The sequence below is a fragment of the Metopolophium dirhodum genome, chromosome 5 (assembly GCF_019925205.1).
Source record: "Metopolophium dirhodum isolate CAU chromosome 5, ASM1992520v1, whole genome shotgun sequence".
Taxonomy (NCBI): domain Eukaryota; kingdom Metazoa; phylum Arthropoda; class Insecta; order Hemiptera; family Aphididae; genus Metopolophium; species Metopolophium dirhodum.
The window spans coordinates 17092177-17112803 of record NC_083564.1 but is presented as its reverse complement, the minus strand read 5'-3'; the positions used below and the strand labels follow the sequence as shown (position 1 = coordinate 17112803).

Genomic DNA, 20627 nt, shown 5'->3' with positions numbered 1-20627 from the left:
GTCCGATTGCGTGTTCTGGTTTCCTACTAGGTCCCACTCCACTGGGAGTGAAGACCACACATGTCTCCTCTTGGAGAATGGGGGTAGTATCATGTATATAGTGATATATATACATAGATGAATAGATCACATGGTCTCCCTACTACCCACTTGTGATAAGAATTGACGAAGACCTTGAGGTTGTTTCAATGAACAAATACAAACATTTTAAGATCATAACACAGATCTGTATTGCTTAAATATTGTTTTATATTAGTATTAAATTCTAAATTATTTTATTTGGCCTGTTATTTGACTACATGAAGCTTAGTTAATTTGTATTTATTATAGATAATGGAACGGAACGCTTCGTGTGCAAGTCTGACTCACACTTGTCTGGTTTTTATTATTATTATTATTATTATGCGTCGGAACCATTGAGCAACAATTGTACATATACATTTTTTCAAAATGTGTTCCTATTTGTCCAAACTGACTTTATAACATCTAAAACTGATAAAATATTTTCTTATTTTTCTAATATTCTCAAATAAGCAATAACGACAAAATATGCAAAAATATACAAAGTTCAATTTTCAATGTACCGGAACTTTGTTACATTACCTGACACCCGTTTTTTTTTTTTTTTTTTTTGACTTCTGTAGTTGACTATACTGAAAACGTTGGGGAAGTCAGAAATCGGCGGTCGGCCTTAGTTTCGAAGTTATGTTTTAATGAAGTTCGCTATTTTACGATTTTTGCACATTCACGCGTCACTAGTTTACTGCACCTATTTCGAATATTGATTTATTTTTTTGAAATCTATGTACTTCAACGAGTTAAGAATTACGGTGCAATCAAAGCCAGACTTTGTTTTGAAGTTATATGCTAAGGCAGTTTCCAATTGTGAGTTTTTACGCATATGCTCAACGCTCTAGAAGCTCCCTACGCCTACCGACTCCGGTCACCAAACTCGAGGTCCTGCGGACCTCTTACTGGATGGAGACTCGGCAGGGCAGACGGAACGTAAAAAAATAATATTGTAAAATAGCGAACTTCATTAAGCCATAACTTCGAAACTAAGTCCAACCGCCAAATTCTGACTTCATTATCGTTCTCAGTATAGTTAAAGTCTAAAAAAAAAATTGCAAAAAAAAGGGTGTCCGATAAAGTAACAAAATACCTCAAATTTAAATCAGAAAAACATATATCATCGATACCTAAATTAAATTTAAATTAAAATAAAGCCTTAGTTACTAGCTAGTGAGAAGAAACATATTTTGTATAAATTCAAATTAATAAATACAATTATTCATCACTCACATTGTTCTCACCTTTCTAGACAAATATGAAAAAACTAGAATCTGAGGGCCCTTGTTATTTATAACTAGGGACCGGATTTATATGCACAAAATATCCTCAAAATATGCTTCTAAAAATGCTGTAATATGTTATAAAATATGTATTTATTTTTAAATATGTACTTAAATATGCACTTAAAATTTTCTTTAAAACTATGTAAAAATATGTAAATGTATTATGTAAAATCATGTAACAATATTTATTAATTAATATGGTATTAAAAAAGTATAAAAAAGCTTTTAAAGTATTTTTTCGTCTTCGTCGCCATTCATCATTCTGTATCTTCAATCTATAAAGTATTAGCTCACATTAATAAAAACTGAAACAAAAATTGAATTCATATTTTACCTTATTGCATTGGATGATCAGAAGTTCCTTATTGTGTTCAAACGTTAAATTCCTCCGATTATCTGTAAGTACATTTTTGTACATTGAAAAACTTCGCTCGACCTCAGCAGTATTTATAGGAGCGTACTTCATACATGCAATATCACTTGCATTTAAATCTTCAGGTAGTTCATAGTTTCCGTCTATTTCTCCTTCCAAAATCTTAGAAATTGTCTTCATTATTTTATATCCAGGGTTTTTTCTTAGTACAGTTGTAAGTTTGGCATTTATAATACCACCAATTTTGTTTTTTGATAATTTTAATGTGGTTTTTGCATTTTTAATTTTGATCATGGCTTCTGATAACAAGTAATCTTTTGATTCTAACATTTTTATCGTGCTCGGAATTATTTCAAAATTTGATTTAATCTAAATTAAATTAGCTTTCAAATTAGGATCTTTTATCAAATCTTGCGATTTTTTAATTGAAATAGAGTCTTAACTGTTCAATTGAAGAATTATTTCATTAATAATTACCAAGTTTTCACAATAATAAAAAGCGGCGTTTAGCCATGTACCCCAACGCGTTAATATAGGTTGTGGTGGAAGTGCAAGATTAGGGGCCATATTTCGGAAAAGTATGGAGCTTTTAAAAAAACTTTTTTGACGTTAGAAATAAGTTCATCAACTTGAGGGAATTTATTTCTTATTTCTTCGGCAACCCTGTGTAATCCATGTGCTACACATGTAGTATGAACGACTTTTGGATAAAATGATTTAATAGATTTACCTGATTTAATTATATAGGGTGCAGCGTCACTTAAAAATAGCAATACCTTATTGTGCCGAATACCAGTAGGCCATAAAATTGATAGCGCCCGATCGAAAAGTTGAGCAATTGTGCTATGGTTTGCTTTTTCCAAAGCCTCGGAATGAAGTAAAAATGTTTGACTTGGTCGATCTATTTCTAATGTACTGACAATTACATTCGCTACATATCGTCCCTCACAATCGGTAGTTTCATCGATTGAAATCCAGATATTATGATCCCCAATTGAACTTCTTATGTTGTTCATGGTTTCAGAGTAGCATTTTTTCACATAATTTTTTCGTAAGGTCGACTCATCTGGTATGTGTCGTTTAGTATATTTTTCTAGGAAAGCGCGAAGAGATGGATTTTGTAATTTAAATAAAGGAATATTTGCAGAAATAAAAGCTTGGCAAATATCTTCATTAAAGTTATCCACGTTCATATAAGAAATAAAAGTTTGTTTTTTATTTATTGAATGTGTTTCTTTGAGTTTTAAATTGTTCTTGTGTTTATCACGTGATAAATGTTGGTCTACCAAAAACTTTGTAGTCGCATTAACTGGAATTTCACAAATATTGCAATATAAAATTGAACCATCGGTTTTAAAAATATCTTTATGATCGTTTACGTATGTCTGTAAACGACTCCTAATTGGAGTTTTTACTTTAGGCATTTTAAAGTTCCGAATAAAATTATATCAAAACTCACTAGACGCACTCGGGCACAATTTTAAACATCAAACGCAAGACACGGACTGACATTGAAAACTGACCGTCTAACACTTGAATTCTATTATATGAGCAACGAATTTATCTATATTTATATATATATATATATATGTTGCATATGAGTATATGACTATATGAAGTATGTAATCTTATCTGTGGAAATAACGACCGGTGTCAATTTTATCGATTTTATGTGTCTGTGAACGTGAAAATACGACGAAAAACGAATATATGTGTTATAAATAATAATATGCACTTTAAAACTACAAATATGCATTCAATATGTATTTAATAGGTAAAAACGTTGAAATATGCAAAATATGCAAAGTAAAATTGGTATTATTTTAATAAGATTGATCGAAATCGGGGAACATTTTCATCAGATTTCAAAAAGCTCATTCCAATACATATATGCATTTGCATATAAATTATAACTTATAATTTGTAGATACTATTATATGCATTTAAATAATATAATAAATAAGACTATATTAAAAGTAACAATACATACAGTTAAATAAAAACAACAAAATTCATGTCATACTTATTTCATTACTAGCTGAATAACCCGGCTTCGCCCGTGTACAGTTTTTTTGTGTAACCTACTATAACTTTTATTTTATCAGTTTTTATATTTATTACAGGCTGCTTTTAGATAAGTTTATCCTTGGTTGCCCATGTATTGTAACAATCAGAAGTCAGCAAAAAATTACTTTATTTTAATATTTTGAAAACAAATTGTAAGATACAATTCTAATCGACGAAATGTTGAAATAAAATATACCAAAAAAATTATAACTTTCTGTAATTGAAAAAAATGTTTTACATATTAATAAAATTATTATTACTATTATTAGTATTATTCCTATTATTACTATTTTTACTTCTTATTATTATTGTAAAATTTTTATATACATTCTGGTTTTATAAAAATCCACCAATATTTATATTGACATATATTGTTCATCTCAATACCTCTTTATAAACAGTATTTTTGGTACTGCCTTTTGGTGCTAAAATAACCAAACTACTGGCAGAGCTAACTCTAGAACATGCGACATAGAACTGTCCATGTGAAAAACATTCTTCTCTTAAGTCAATCCCTGCCATGCTCAATGATTGTCCTTGAGACTTATTAATAGTCATAGCCAAGCAAACTTTGATTGGGAATTGTATTCTTTTAAACTCAAAGGGATAATCAGTTGGAATTAACGTTATTCTCGGGATTAAAACTATATCTCCTCTAGCACACCCAGTGATAACTATAGCTTCTATTACATTTTTGTGCAGAGATTTAACTTGCAATCTAGTTCCATTACACAATTTAGGTGGGTTAAGATTTCTTAGTAACATTATAGGTGCTCCAATTTTAAGGATAAGTTTATGTGATGGAAGACCAGAAGGATTCAGAGTATTAAGAAATTCTAAAGGGTAATGGACAGCATCATCTGATTGGATCACAGAATCAAAAGATTTATATTCAACAGCTTTTTCATTAAATGCCTTTAGTAGAATTTCATTGATTTCGGCTGCCTTGTCGTTCTTTGGAGTTAAGATGGCTCGCTCGCACAACCATTCGATGGGTTTCATCTTGATATTTATTATATCTGGATAAATTCTGGAAGTTAGTTCTGATAAAGAGCTAACAACTGTACACAAATTTGAGGGAATAGTGATCTCACATTCCAATGAAGGGAAATTTCCGTCTCCTATTTTAAGTAACATTTCAGCGAAAATCCCAGCAGATGTGTCACCTTTCACATGAACCCTCATATTTTTATGAAGTGCAATTTTCTGGATATGTGGCCACAAATACGAAGCTTTTAGACATGACTTTACTTCATCAGCCCTTGTACCCCTAGGTATAACGGGTAATGTTTGCCGAAAATCTCCTGCTAGCAGCACAGTGACTCCACCCATCAAATTATTATATCCTCTTATATCTTTTAATGTTCTATTGAGGGCTTCAAAGCCACCCTTGTGGGCCATTGTGCATTCATCCCAAACTATTAACTTACATTATTTTTGTAACATATTGATCACATAAGGCTAACTGTTCAACCACTGGATATTTCTATGGTTTATCAGCCAAAAAGTAAAACATTTTGAGTCATTAACTTGAATCACAATTTTTCCCAAAATTACTTCACAACACAAGGAAAGAATTTCATTCTGAAATACATTAATAATGACGGACAAGTAAATATATTTCTTTCTTCTTTTTGCAAAATACTTTTTAAATGGTCATCATCATCACCGCAGTAATTTTAAATGGCTCTGAAATCACCTTGATTTAAATTATCACTAACTGTAACACAAATTATTTAGTAAATGTTCATTAAAATTTATATACTGTGCCAAAATATTTGAATCATAATTGATCTCTCGAAGGTAATCTTTATTTTGTAAGACTGCTTCACATCTTGATGGCTGAGGTAAACCATAATGTTGCAAAGATGTACCTCCCAGAGATAGAACAGTATCTTCAAGAGTAACTAAGCATTTATTGTATACTTCATTAATAATTGAATTCACATTCTCGGGTTGTATATCCAACTCCACTCGATGTCGTATATCTTCTGAAAGACTGTCCTTGTATTTTTCCCAAAGACTTAAAGCATCTGACAATTGACAAAATATCAACATAATTGCAAAAAGTTCCCGTAATTTAAATGGAGAACCACAAAACACAGCTTCTTCCATAGTTGTATCCCAGTGCCTTTCGTCTTCCAGTAAGCCTAGAGCCGTACACGCTGTCTGATAAGTAGGTTGAATTGTGCCGTTAACAGTTTTCAATTTCAAAAAAGATGTAGGACCTCGGACTTCATGAAGTAAAAGGCGAAGATAGTAACACTCGGTATTATTAGGGTGAATGGTATATACTCTACCCAGAGCTTGATCTCGTTTTATTCCCGGCCAACCATTTACGTTAATTCCACGTTTTCTTCTCTCGAATCTATTATTTTTCCATACATAGTAAGAGGGAACATCAACATAAAGAAGTGTTTTTGCAAAATCATCTGTTTTACATAAGTCAAAAAATGCTAAAAGAGTAGTTTTTGGTGGATTGTTAATCATGTCTGTTAAACGACTGGAGTCATTAGGGTTGAAATAAACACGCTGGCCATTTTCTAAATGCACGGAAAGATGGAAGACTGTTGGAAATCTCTCGTGGATAGGAAAAGCCAGAATTCTCCATACAGCCTCAGAGCTGCTGATATATCGACCACTTTCATAAAGCTTGACTTCATCATTATCATTTTCAAAACCAAATGCTGCTTGATCACTTCCTTTTGTAATATATTTACAAATGTATTTTATAGATTTTACAGAGTTACAGTACTCTACATTAATATGAGCACCAAATGTACGTGAAAGCACTGGGTTATACGGTACTACCCAACGATTATCAAGTGTATTACCATTTATTTCAACAGTAAAACCACCATTTTCTGGAGCTCTTCGCCTATACTTTGGATACCCGTCGTCTCCTGTCTGTGTTTCTTGAATGAAAGTAAGTACTACAGCTACCTGACTCCATACAGGGTGATCTATAGTTTGAATTACCGCAAGGCCCATGGATCATATTGGCTTTGATAATATCGTAAAGGAGAGAATCTTTTTCAGGATCAGGTATTTCCGCACTAATGATACAATTTAATTTATCTGGAGAAATGCGCTGTTTTAGCCATAGCAAAATATTTATGTGTGGTAAACCACGTTTTTGCCATTCGACCAAATACATAAAACATTGCACTTCCCCAAACAAATTCCCTTTTGTTAACAATTTCATTAACGTCTTAACTTTTAAATGAAATATCCTAGCTATAATATCATGACGATCGTAGGACTTTTGTTCAGAAAGTAATGCATTTGAAACTTCTTTCCATCGAGGATTACATGTAAAAGTTATGAATAAATCAGGACGACCGTAATGACGAACGTATGTCATGGCGTCCTGAGTTTTTTCATGCATATACCGTGGTGAGCCAGTAAAAGATGATGGAAGAACTACCATCTGACCAAGATGGGTAAGATCAGTATCTTGTCTCCCAATAGCATCTCTGAGATGTATGTAATTATCAGCTCTGAGTTGCATTTGATTGTTTTTAATAAAATTTAAGCGCTCTGTTTCAATTTTAGCGTACATATCGACTAAATATTGATTAAAAAGTGATCTAAAGTACAGTAAATGGTTGATTTCCGTTTGTCTAATCATGATGTGGTAAGAATAAAATTGCGATGCAGAAACTGTTTTCTGAAGTGGTAATTTAGTTTTTGGATCAATCTGAGAGATATTAATGGAATAACCATCCTCCCCATGACAGAAAAGTAACGGGTACTGAAGTGTATCGTATGAACGGTGCAATTCACTAACCCGTTGCAATTTGTTATCATGACTTTGTAACATAATATCTCGTTTTTCAAACTGTTGTCCAACTATGACCAATGATACTTCACTTGTTGTTGGTGCATTATAACGTCCTCTGTGAGCATTATCAGGTTTTCTATCAGCTTGTATTATAATTTCAAAGTTTTTACTATTTTGAGGTACTCTTTCGAGTGTGGTTTTCAAGTCCTTTATGTATGGGTTATTATGGTGCAACATCGCTTGTAATTGTTTTACCAGGCTTTGCTTTACATCAGCGATGTGGCTACATCTTAAGCGTGTTTCTCTCTCATCATCTCCAACGAAATAAATCTGTAGAAATTGAGGGTTTTGTTGAGGTAAAGCTTGCAAACTACCAATTAAATGATACACCTGACCTTTCACTTTGAATGTGGGCATAAATCCATCTTCGATAATTTGTTTCGCTCCAAAAGATGTCATTTGGAAGCAGTTATTGTATTTTCTAATACGGTCCATGAAATTTTTGTGATCAGGATGGAACCCCATAATCAAACTGTAAAGAGGCTCAGGAAGAGGTAAAAAAGACTTGTACTTTACCGACACTACAACACATTCCAGGCGCCTCTTCTTTGAATTTAAGAGCATCACAGTATACGCATTTATGACTCATAGTACCCAAAGATACGGTTTCATCCGTCTCATAAGCTATTTCCGATTCATATTTCATGCCGGAAAAAGTTTTTATTTTCCATGGATGGATTCGCCTTTCTGATCGTCCTCCTGAATTATTTTGTTCATATCTATGAACTTGCACTCTATTTACTTCTGGATTTTTTTTTTATACTTGGCTGCTGCTACTTTATTAACTTCTTTATTTTTGAGCTGAGATCATTATGCCATTTATGTTCAATAATTCGACAACCATATTAATTATTTTTTAATTAATTTGTAAGTATGTAAATTTTATTTTAATACACTTCAATGTTTAGAAAGAACCGTACATAAAATGGGGTGCGTATACGATGACGCATTAATATTCGTAATAATAAGTAAAACACCTTGTCCTTGTGTATGCGTAGGATATTTTACGAATTCATTTTATTTATATACACTTTAAAACTACTAATGGCAACCAATAATAAATAATTACTAATTTCTACTGTAGAGTGTAACCAATGGCAACTATTAATAAATAAAAATAAAATTTCCAATTTCCATCTTGAACCTCAATCTCCCTGTTTTAGCAGCTATTTAAAATGCGAATTTCGAAAAATCCTTTCTTAGTGCGCCTATACATAGTAATAAGTACATTTACTGAAAATTTCATATCCATAGCTTCAGCAGTTCCGGCTAGGCGATGATGAATCACTCAGGACAAGTCTTTTTATATATATAGATAATAATAGTACCTATAATCTATATATTTAGGGCATGGAAACTTGATGATTTTTACGGTTTCGGTTTTTAAAAAAAAAAATTTAGGTTTCAGTTTCTTTTGAGTTCCTAAAAATGAAAATTGAATTCTTGTTTTGTTGTATACTTAAGTAAAAAATGTTGGTTCGAAAAAATCCAAGGTTTTACAATATTTTTTAAATATTTAAAAAACCCTATTTTTAAAACTTGTTTTTCCAATAGAATATTGTAAGTACATTAATTTAAATCAATTACCGAATTGTAAAAGAACAAAAAAGGTTAAATTATGAGGTAAAGAATATAAAGATCTTTGGAATATTAAATTAAACATGCATGTTATCTTTCTAAACAATAAAAACTTAAAAATAAATTAGGGTTTTCTGAAATAAAGAGTGTTGTACGTCAAATAGATAAATATAGTGACAGTGGTGCAATTATAGGTATAATTATATATTCAAATCATTGGGGTGCTGTAGGCACTACGCAGTGATAAATCGCTAAAATAACATCAACATTACACATTGCCAATATTTAGTTTATACCTATATTATTAATTATTATATTCTGATATTCACAATCCGATATAAGAAAAAAATGTAAACATATTTTATTTTTAATTATTGTAATATAATATAATATTCTAGTGATAAACATTATTTTCTATCCATGGTAGCGAATGTATTCAGTATCGCTTTCGAACTAATTGAATTGTCTAGGTCTCTCTTAATATTCATATCACTTATAAGTTATAGGTAATGTTGAGTCGTTGCATTGATATGAATGCTATGATTAAACGTTAAGCAGTATAATTGCAGTTTATAGACATAAATGAGTATAACGTGTTTATTTTAGAAACAGCATAAGTAAACTGCATTTTGTGCGAGGCACACACGTCACGTATGGTAGGACAATACCCCACCATATATATATAAACATTATTTAATACGTAACAGGTAATAAGTTTGTAAAACGCAGATTCAACTCGGACGATTCGCCGATACTGCTTCTCAGCATTTTTTTGATCTTCATATTCAAGCTTATTGCAGAACTAACATGGATAACGGTTGATGCAACCTGCATTAATAGAATTTTACAAAATAGGAAATTCTTCTATATTTATAATTTTTTATTTATGTTATTTGTACTGAGGTTTAAAAATTTTTGCTTACAAGCAATTCCGCTTTTAAACACTCCATGTTAAAATGTATTTTATCCTGAAAACAGATTGTTATAGAATTTTTCTAAAATTGAAAATTACAATTTAAATAATACAGATATATAACAAAAAGCATTGATTTAAAGTAAATAATTTGATAATTTGTTCTTAAAAAATAAAATTACATTGTTAAAACTATATTATAGGTATTTGAAATTATAACGACACGGAAATGGTGTAGCTATATTGCCTATACAAGGTTCCGTGTTAATGTTATAAATTATAATATAATATTATTACACATTAGAAAAAGAAATAACGCTCATCTCCTATTATCACGATTGACTGGAAAATGTTCAGATATTAAGTATATTGTGTATCATTATTAGTAAATTTATTGTTTTTATGTTGAGGCCTATGGCCTATATGTGTTAGTGCGTATGTCTATTTCTGTAGCTGCATACCGGCATTAACTAAATATTATTATTTTAGTTTATAATTTGGTTATATTAAATATTTAATACGAGTATGTCTATTTGTTTAATTGTTTTGTATATAAGTTGTAACTACTTATGATCCATGATAGAACGTATTGCGTTTGGTGAAGGCGTGAAGCACTCCGATAAACTTATCAATATAATTTCATCCATCCCCTTCCTTTAAAAAATTGAAAATACGTCACTAGATATGCATAATAAAGTATAATACTATATAGCAGTATAGTATATTCTGTGTTAACATTTCATTCAGAATTAAAATAATATTCGTAGCTTATTCGCCTATAAATTTAGTTATAATGCTAAAATCTATGTAGTTGAAGCTTCTTACCAAATATTATATGTATATAGGTATAGGAATGTATATAAAAATATTTGTAATAAATTTGTAATCACACACAGAAATAGAATAGAATAACACAAAATGTTCAACATGTAAAGGTACCAAAATGTAATGGTTATTTGTAACGGTAAAAAAACTACAATGGTAAATTGAAATGGTAAAAAACTACAATTTTGGTTTGCGGTATGTAGGACGAAGGTACCTTATGCATACAAAATAAATAAATAGTTTATAGCTGTGCACACACAGTGTGAATATTATCGTGTGTTCTACATAATATCTGCGGAGTGCTAGCAACAATCCAACAACAAACTATTATATATAAAACGAGCAATGCCACCCAATGGCCTATGTTGCCGCGGGTTACCCAATAAGAAAAAAAAAAAAAAAAACGAGCAATTTTTTATTTATATTTTCAAAAACAATTAACCGTAGATACTTGAGATGTTCATCAAACGTTTATATCAGAATATTTTAATATACACAATGTGCAAATGTTAAAATATGTTGACTCTTTTTAAGCTATATATAATCATAGACTTTCTAAAATCGTTGTGCTAAAAATATCAATTAAAAAAGTGGAAGTCGCTCTGCTATACTGAAGGGTACAAGTAGATCGCTATGTTATGGATGTTGTTAAATTTGAATTCAAAGATATAAAATAATTGTATACGAAAAACGATTCTTAGAGAAGACCGTCTTTCAAACTATAATATTACCTACTATGTATATGTCGCATCCACTTAGTGAAATCGCTCATTTCATGAAGTGGATGAAATTCATTTTATCCACATTATGTAATATTACTATTTATATATACGAGTATTTTTAATATTGGGTAATTGTACGATTTGCATTATAGTCTATTCAAAATTAGATGATGACTCGGCGACCAAGTTGTGCTCATGGGCGTGGCTTTTGTTCCGTAGTAGCGATTGAGGCACCGCCGCGGACGGGAGCTTTAATTAGTCTAGTATTGACTGCCGATGTGTGTGGATAATTTAAAATGCATTGCGCGTATTTTTTGTATGTCTGTCGGTCGCGGACGCACACACGCACATCCACGTCTCGTGTGTCACGTCCCCGTTGCTTCGGTCACGTGATCGATGCTTGTGGAGAGAGTATGACCGGCGGCTGACCAAAACTGGTCGCCGCCGAGTCATCATCTCATTTTGAATAGACTATAGGTAATTGTGTATAATATGATAATAATTAAATAATATAATATAGGTAACCTTAAATAATGAAGTATAAAAATTAAATTAAAAGTTTTCTTAAACTTTATTTTATATTTTATTATTTATTTTTACATGGTTCAGAGTTATGGCAACGACTATTGCGCAACATTTTTTTTTTTTTAAACAGGCACATCTTGATGTAATATTACTATTATATGCATACGAGTATTTTTGATTTGGGTTATTGTACGATTTGCACTAGGTAATTGTGTATAAAATAAATATAAAAGTTGCTTGATATAATTTGTAACTTGTACACTGTATAAACTGGTTCGTCAGTCGATCAGGTAATTTCAAGATAAGATATCAAATAATTGGAAATGATTGTACAGATACATAGTAATATACAAATAGTGTATGATCCTGAAATCCTGTTGACAATAATGTGTCAGTCTGTCTTATACCAGTTGTTGGTAGTTGTTGACAAGTAACACGTTATTTTATATAATATGTAAAAAGTATTATTTTATAAGAAGTTAAAAGAATATTATGCTACGAAGCCGAAGAAAAACCTTTAAGTCAAGAGGAACAGATTCATATGATCATGCAGATTGAAGCTGCTAAAACTAAAACGTAAGAATTTAACTAATTAAAAAAAAAATTATAATGAAAAGTTACTGTGAATAGTTATAAAAATTAAACTAAAGATTCAGTGGATATCGCTCTGCTGTATAGTATAGGTTACAAGTGAGTTACTATAATGGATAGTGTTATATTTTAACTCAATGATATAATATTATTATTTGTTTTAAAGTTACACCAATAACCAAAATAATACTTTTTCCATATCATATAAAATAACGTGTTACTAGTCAACAACTACCAACCACTGGTATAAGACAGACTGACACATAATTGTCAACGGGATTTCGGGATCATACACTATCTGTATATTGCTATGTATCTGTACAATCATCTTCAATTATTTGATATCTTATCTCGAAATTACCTGATCGACTGACGAACCAGTTTATATAGTGTACAAGTTACAAATTATATCAAGCAACTTTTATATTTTTTTATAAACAATTACCTAGTGAAAATCGTACAATAACCCAATATCAAAAATACTCGTATATATAAATAGTTATATTACAGAATGTGGATAAAATGAATTTCATTCACTTCATGAAAAGGTCAACAAATTGTTCATATAGTGTAGTAAAACGTCATTTTTACTAAATGGATACATTTCATGAAGTGGATGTGACATACAGGGTGATTGATTAAGCGTAAAACACTCATTATCTCAAAAAGTATTCACTTTTTTCAAATTTTTTTTTTTCAAAATTTTAGATCTAAGCTGTTCTAGAATTATATAATTTTTTAATATTTTCACCCTTATATTTATTTGGTAAACCATCATCTACTTTTGATTTTCAAATGGCAACCCATACTAAAAATTTCATAATTTAGTAAGGCTTTTTTTCTTATGAAATATCACGTTTAAATTTTCATTTTTCGTTTATCCGTTGACGAGATACAACTCCTCAAAGTTGGGGTGTTTTGGGAGGTGTTTGTGTGTAAATTCGTTATACCTAGTCAGTACTGCAGACCGCAGTAATTGGGATTTTTGTGCTCCAGCGTAAAAAATAATAAACTATTCAAATAAATTCAGTAAGTACGATAGTTAAGCCTAAGTTGGACCCCAAAATACCCCATTATGTTGCACAGTTCTCCCCCACGCTAATAGCGCCACTGGTCATGATATTATTGATATACTTTTCGCTTATAAAGACCGGAAGTTACAAGTAATAAATTCGATAACGAAGATATGATGATAAATGATTATCAGTGTACCTACTTTTATTGTTATACATACATACTATAAGTAATTGGATTATTGGACTATCACGTCTTGTCGCATGTAATGCCCACTACATACCGTCCTTCAAGGTGCCTAGTTCAAGATTACCACTACACATTCTTATTTTGATCAGCTGTTATGTTTAATGTTCAGTTCACGGACTAAGATATAATGGACTGGAAACGACATGGTCGGCAGAGGTCGAGGGACGGCCACGAAAAGGTGCCACTTAGCTGATAAGAACACTGTTCTTGAAGTTTTCAGCGCTACCCATGGTTTTATTTGGCTACACACTTTGTATCTTAGTCCTTGTTAAATGCAGAGGGCGCTGTGAAATCCAGGAACACATAGCGATCCCCCGCACTTTGCTTATTGTACATACATTCGTGGCCGTGATAAGCTGCTCGTTTCCAGTCCATTGTTATATCTTAGTCCGTGGTTCAGTTGTTCTATGGTTGTAATGATAACAACCTTGTGATATGAACTCAGCTGTTAACACGTTTTTCTATTACGGGTAAACAAGGATCTAACATCATGTTGGTTTCTATGCTGTTAATAAGTATAAATTACCTTCATGCTGGCCAACATTATTGCCTACGACATCGACAAACTTTCCGCCAATTTTAATAACTTTTTAAATAATTAAAATAATTAATACTTACTATTATAGCATAATTATTATACTTCCCGATTTTTAAACTTAATTAAATATCCTTAATCTTCATTCCTAGTACAAAGATACTAATAGATACTAGTATACTACAAACATACAACAAAGAACTCTTCACAATTACTCGTGATTAAACAGAACAATACGTATTCACAATAAATTTGAATATTATGTACTACCGCCTGCCTATAAAGTATTGTTAATTTGAATATTTAAATGTAATAATTAAATAGTAATAACATTTTAAATACTGTAATATTTTCCTGACAGCAAATAACTAAAAAATAATAAAATAATTTTTGGTTGCATCTTGCATAGTTGAAATTTAAGTAACCCGTAGTTAGTTAATACCACCAATAATTAAATGCCTATTAAAGTATTACCAATTACCATAGAACACAGTGTTCTATGTTGTAACTTGTAATTATTTTTCTTCAAAATTAATTTATTATTCCATGCTTATCAATAATGTTTACGATAATATTATCGGTGTTATTTGTTTGATACTTATAGATATTAAATACTATAATTAAGCTGATTTTTATATAAAATATATATTATTGTAATTATTCAAAAGTATAGAAAACTGTGCTTAGGCGACACTTATATTGATTTTAAGTAACACTTATATGATTGTGCATACGAGTGCCTAACAATATAATAAAGTTGCAGTGTATGCATATGAAATAATAAATAATAATTTACAAGATGTTATGAACAAGCTGTACAAAGGAAATTAATAATATTTAATATATACAGACTAGACCTGCTGTTTTTTCCCCCATCTAACAACACTAAGTAATAACATTCATAAACTTAATGATCAACCATAATTTTTTTCATCATTTTAAATAAAATACTAATACTATAAAAATACTAGTTAGTTTATATTTATTTAATCGTTGTCCACTCAATTTACAATTCTGAATAAACTATAGTAACACATTCAAATAATATTTTGAACAGGTAAATATTGCATTACCTATGATAAATAAATTGGCTTTGAACTAATTTTATTCATGACCAATTGTCCCACATTTTATAACAATTTTCAGTGACGCCGAACCCTATAATAAATATTCAACTAGCTATTTCAACTTAAATGGGTGATTGGTTAGTGCGTAAAAATAATGATTTATATTTTGTGCGTATTAATGATCTTAATCCTAATTTTAGGACTTCAGCGTCACTGTTAATATTATCAACCATTATAAAATTTTACTTTCATTTATAAGCCCAGGACTATGAAAAATCTATTCCAAAATGATGATACAGTTAAATCAAAATTGTCGTTTTGCAGTTTTGCAAAATATGAGTAAAGATATAACATGTATTCAAAAAATTGAAACCAACTTTCCAATAACATCAGACTTAAAACAAAAGTAAAATTTTTAAAATGCTGTTAATAATATTTTAACTTGAATTTAGTACAAATTACTATTCAATGACAACACCAATCATTGTCAGAAACAATTTATATTGAGCAATTACTTAGTACTCATTTATATATGAATAATAATAATTAATCACATACCTACTTACTATTTTTTTAAATTTTTTATTTGCTTTACGCAATTTACACAATATGTGTAGGTATGTGTATTAAACGGTACTATGTCAAGTGTTCGAAAGTCATGTGTTAGAAAGTCAAGTGTTATAAATTTAAGTCTCATAAGAGTCATGTGTTATAACACGGATTTCTCATAAAAATCATGTGTTATAATATAATATTAATAGTGTACCTACATACATACATGTTCCTTATCGTTTAATCGTTTTAGCTAAATGTTATCTTTATTTGTTATCCGAGGAATACAAAAAGAGCAGAAAGAAACAGAAGTAACCATAGAACGCTTAATAACAAACTCAACGTCCATTTCCAAAAATACAAACGACCAAAATATCTGACTACAAAATATATGTAAACGATTAGAACAGAACCCTGAGTATGATATAAAAGAATTTCTTAAAGCAATTGCTTCAAATTTTAAATTTTAAACATTTTTACAATTATTCCTTTTTTTTAAATTGTTTATCATTAACATTTTAATTCACACATAATATATAGTTAATTCAATTTTTTATATCTACTGTAATTTTTATAATAGGTACATAACTTTTATGACATGATTTTTATGAGAAATATATTTTATAACATTTGATTTTTATGACACTTAATATTATAATATCTGACCTTATAACACATGACTTTCTAACACTAGACCTAGATTCGTATTAAACACAATGTACATTTATCTTTTAAGTTGTTATGATTGATATTGTCACCTCACTTAAATTAATTATAAAATAACATACAAATTATAAAACATTAACACTAGCAATATTTTTAGTTTTCAATTAATATCATTGGTAATGTGCAGTTAGTTGTCCAAATAGATTTTTTTCACTTCTTGCGATTATTAACTTGATTACACCTAAAAAATGTATTTGTCATTATAATAATTAAATAATATTACTGTGCGGGCCGGTTGCGTACAATAATATAACGCGCGCCCGGACACCAACTTAGGGTCTTTACACCACTAACACCTAAGACCTAGAAATATGGAGAACAAGCTGGGTGTGTAATGGTGTAATAGCTCGAGCAGTAGTGGTCGGGATCGCCTAGCAATTTCTGTCGGCTATGTAGTCCGTGTTGTGTAATAAATTATGTGTATTTGTGTATGAATATGTGTATGTGTGTAGATGTGTATACAATTAAACAAATAGGTAATAAAAAATGGTAACACGGTTTCTGATAGTTAAGTTGCTATATAATACGCAGATTTAAATAATAGCAGTACAAAATATATATTAAAACCTCGCAGTGACACAAACGTGTAAAAAATATATAATAATAATAATATAATGATAATAATAAAAAAGCTATTGGAGCCGCTATGAAAATAATGTGACTCTTCTGGTCCAGCAATGTATAATAATAAAAATAATAATGATAAATGACCGGCCCTTATGGTCAACCGAAATAATAATAATATATTGACGCAGGTATTTGAGCTGAAGCTTGTATAAAATAATATTCGGCCCTTCTGGCCAACAATTTAATAATAATAAAATAGAATATTGTGCGGCAAGGGCGGGAAGTGAGCCACACATACTATTTTTTGTCACGCCCCTGCGTTCATGGAAAAGGTTATGCAGGGATCTATGCAACAATTATAGCCTATTCTACAAAAACAATTTCTTGGAAGACATTTTATTTTATTTCAAAATTACAATTTTCACTTTGTATATTTTATTATTGTAACTGATAAGATTATTATACAAATTGCGTGAAATAAACTTACTAACGCATTGTTCGACGCACTTATCTAGGAACAGTGCAAATTAAATATGTTAAAATGTTTATGCGTCATGCAAGGAGGTTATACCACAGAATAAAACAGAATGGACACTGATAACAAATTACATGGGTAGCATAGGACAATAATTAAATCAGTCAGCCATTTTATTTGAGGTACAGTAGGAAGTTAGTAACATTTTATTCCATCATGAAACGGTAGTAATATTCTTTATAAGCTACCGCGCATTTTCAAATGTTACTAAGAGTAGTATTATTTTTCAAGGTATTAGGTGCAATTAGAGTTTGAGATTTGGGGGGCTTATAAGTCTTATACTATGGCATGACCAGGTATAATATAATATAATATAAATTTTATAAAATAAAAGAATTGTTTTTTTTATGTATTCATATATTGTTTAAGAAAATTATACATATTTTATTTACAGTAAGTAATCATACACCCTATTTATAGGTGTATATACATAATAATATAATATACCAATTGCTAATAGACACAATATTTGTTAAAATAGTTTTGTTGAATTTATGTACAGATTGTTATTTACGCCACTGATTAAAGGTGGGATAAAATACCTAATTTTCGGTTTTTTCTTGTTGTCGATAACATAGTTTTATTTAAGTTTTTAATGGTATGAAATATTCTTAAACGGATATATAGTTTTTTGAGAAATTCAATATCAAAATTTGGACAAGGATGATTTAAAGGCACATTGTCTAGTAAATTTTTAAGTTTTTTCCCAACATTATCTTCTACTGCTAATAAAGGAAAATTGTTAATAAATATATCATCCAAATTATTTATATAATTAAGAAACTGATCGGTTGGTACATTTAATTTTCCAAAAGTGGAATCAGTGGAATTAACTTCACTATTTGTATATGCTTTAAAATATATAAATAAAAGTGATTGGTCTAATAGGTTTTGATTTGCAATATAATTTAAACACATCTCACAACTATGTCTTTCACTACACTTTTTAATAAAATAGCCACAAACATAGGCAAGTGCATTTCTCTCTGGAAAGCATAACTCACGGTAGTCAACAGTACCAACTTTTAAATTTGAAAAGTTAAAAGGAGTTTTTTCTGGAAATAGTGCACGGCCATTATTTAAGGGGGGTGAAATATCTCCAATATTAGTCAATATGTCGTTCAAGTCATCCAAACAATTAGATCCACTTGAATGTTTAAAATAGTTCATAAAAAATATTTTTTTAAAACTGAAGAAAAATTGAATGGGGGTTGGGTTTACACAATTTCCATTCTGGTTGCGGAAAGTTCCAAAAAGATTCTCCAAGCAATCTTGATTTAAACGACCTGTATATAAAATATAGGGCTTACCTAATTCTTTGGTAATGTCATCCCATAATTGTAAAACAGAACTAATAGTTATCTTCCAGCCATTTAAAAATTTTACCCGTGATGTAACATCTACTTCAACCATTTTTCCATTTACAATTTGTTTTTGAATAATCTTCATGTTTGTAAATTCTTCTAACATGAATTGTAAATGTTTTCTCTGGTAATCAGCATTTTTGAATGGTTCATTAAATTTTTTATTCCCACAGTTAGGTTTTGAATTTAGTAGATCGAATAATTTGTCCATATTATTAATAAATTTAACAGTACCATTAGCTATACGAGGTAAAGTACCGCCTTCAATACAGGTTTTCATACCAGCTGCTACAGTAGCACTTAATGTTTGGCTAGCATATCTAACTTTCATTTTCTGGAAGGCACCAGGATTAATGTGAATATCTGTTAATTTAGGGGCTAATCGATTTAAGCCTTGATCTGATTTGTAGAATTGAGTAAGGTATTTTTTATCTGTTGTGCTGTTTGAAAATGTTAAATTGTATTTGAAGAAATTATTTCGGGTAGACTTTAATAAATGGGGGACATCAAATATATAAAATATTTTTTTTCCGTTGACAAAAAAAAAAGGTCGTTTACTTGACACGTTCATAGTATTTGCAAAACTGGTAAAATTGGATCCCTGGTCGGTTGTCACAGCCTTAATATTTATTGATATACTAGTAAGTTTTGTAATTACATCAAAGATGGTATTTTGAAGATTAATTCCCGAACAACTATTGTTTATAAAATAGTAAGCGACAGGTTGTTTCCACTCATGATTCAAACTTCTCAACATAAAAAACAATACGTGTTTTGCTAGTTCGTAAGTCTTTGAGTTATTTGAGTTATTGAATCCTATTATATAATCCTGAGATAATTTATAAAATAAATGGGATTTGATAGACATTTCGTCAATACACAAAATGCAATCCTTCGCATCATCCTTCATATTTTTAATTTTTAAGTCCATCGTTTCAAATAAAATATCATTTAATCCTGGCCTTAGGTCTATTTGTTCTGTAATTCTACGCAATGTTCTGGTACTAGGTAACTGTAAAATAGTTTTTAAAAATCTATATGCTTGAGGACCAAAAAAGTATATGGAAAGAGCCAACTGCTTTATCTGGTTACAGTAACGTATACCTTGTGATTTCTTCTTGGCCATTTGCACATAATGTTTCGCTAGCATAGATAAATTTGCAGGTAATTTGGAATCACAAGCTTGATAAAAGTGTTGATCTGACGACACAATGTCTTTTACCTG

At 30.2% G+C, this 20627-nt stretch overlaps 2 protein-coding genes across 2 annotated transcripts; both read right to left on the bottom strand.

Moving 5' to 3' along the window:
* Positions 1-4170: 4170 nt before the first annotated feature.
* Positions 4171-5196, bottom strand: LOC132945589 (uncharacterized). Its single transcript, XM_061015361.1, has one exon. The coding sequence runs from the start codon at positions 5194-5196 to the stop codon at positions 4171-4173; it is 1026 nt and encodes a 341-aa protein (XP_060871344.1).
* Positions 5197-5511: 315 nt separating this feature from the next.
* On the bottom strand, positions 5512-8203 carry LOC132945588 (uncharacterized). The gene is made up of 3 exons (XM_061015360.1): positions 6775-8203; positions 5561-6710; positions 5512-5515 (listed from the first exon to the last, which is right to left on the bottom strand). Exons 1-3 carry the CDS (start codon positions 8201-8203, stop codon positions 5512-5514), a joined length of 2583 nt encoding a protein of 860 aa, XP_060871343.1.
* Positions 8204-20627: the final 12424 nt, after the last annotated feature.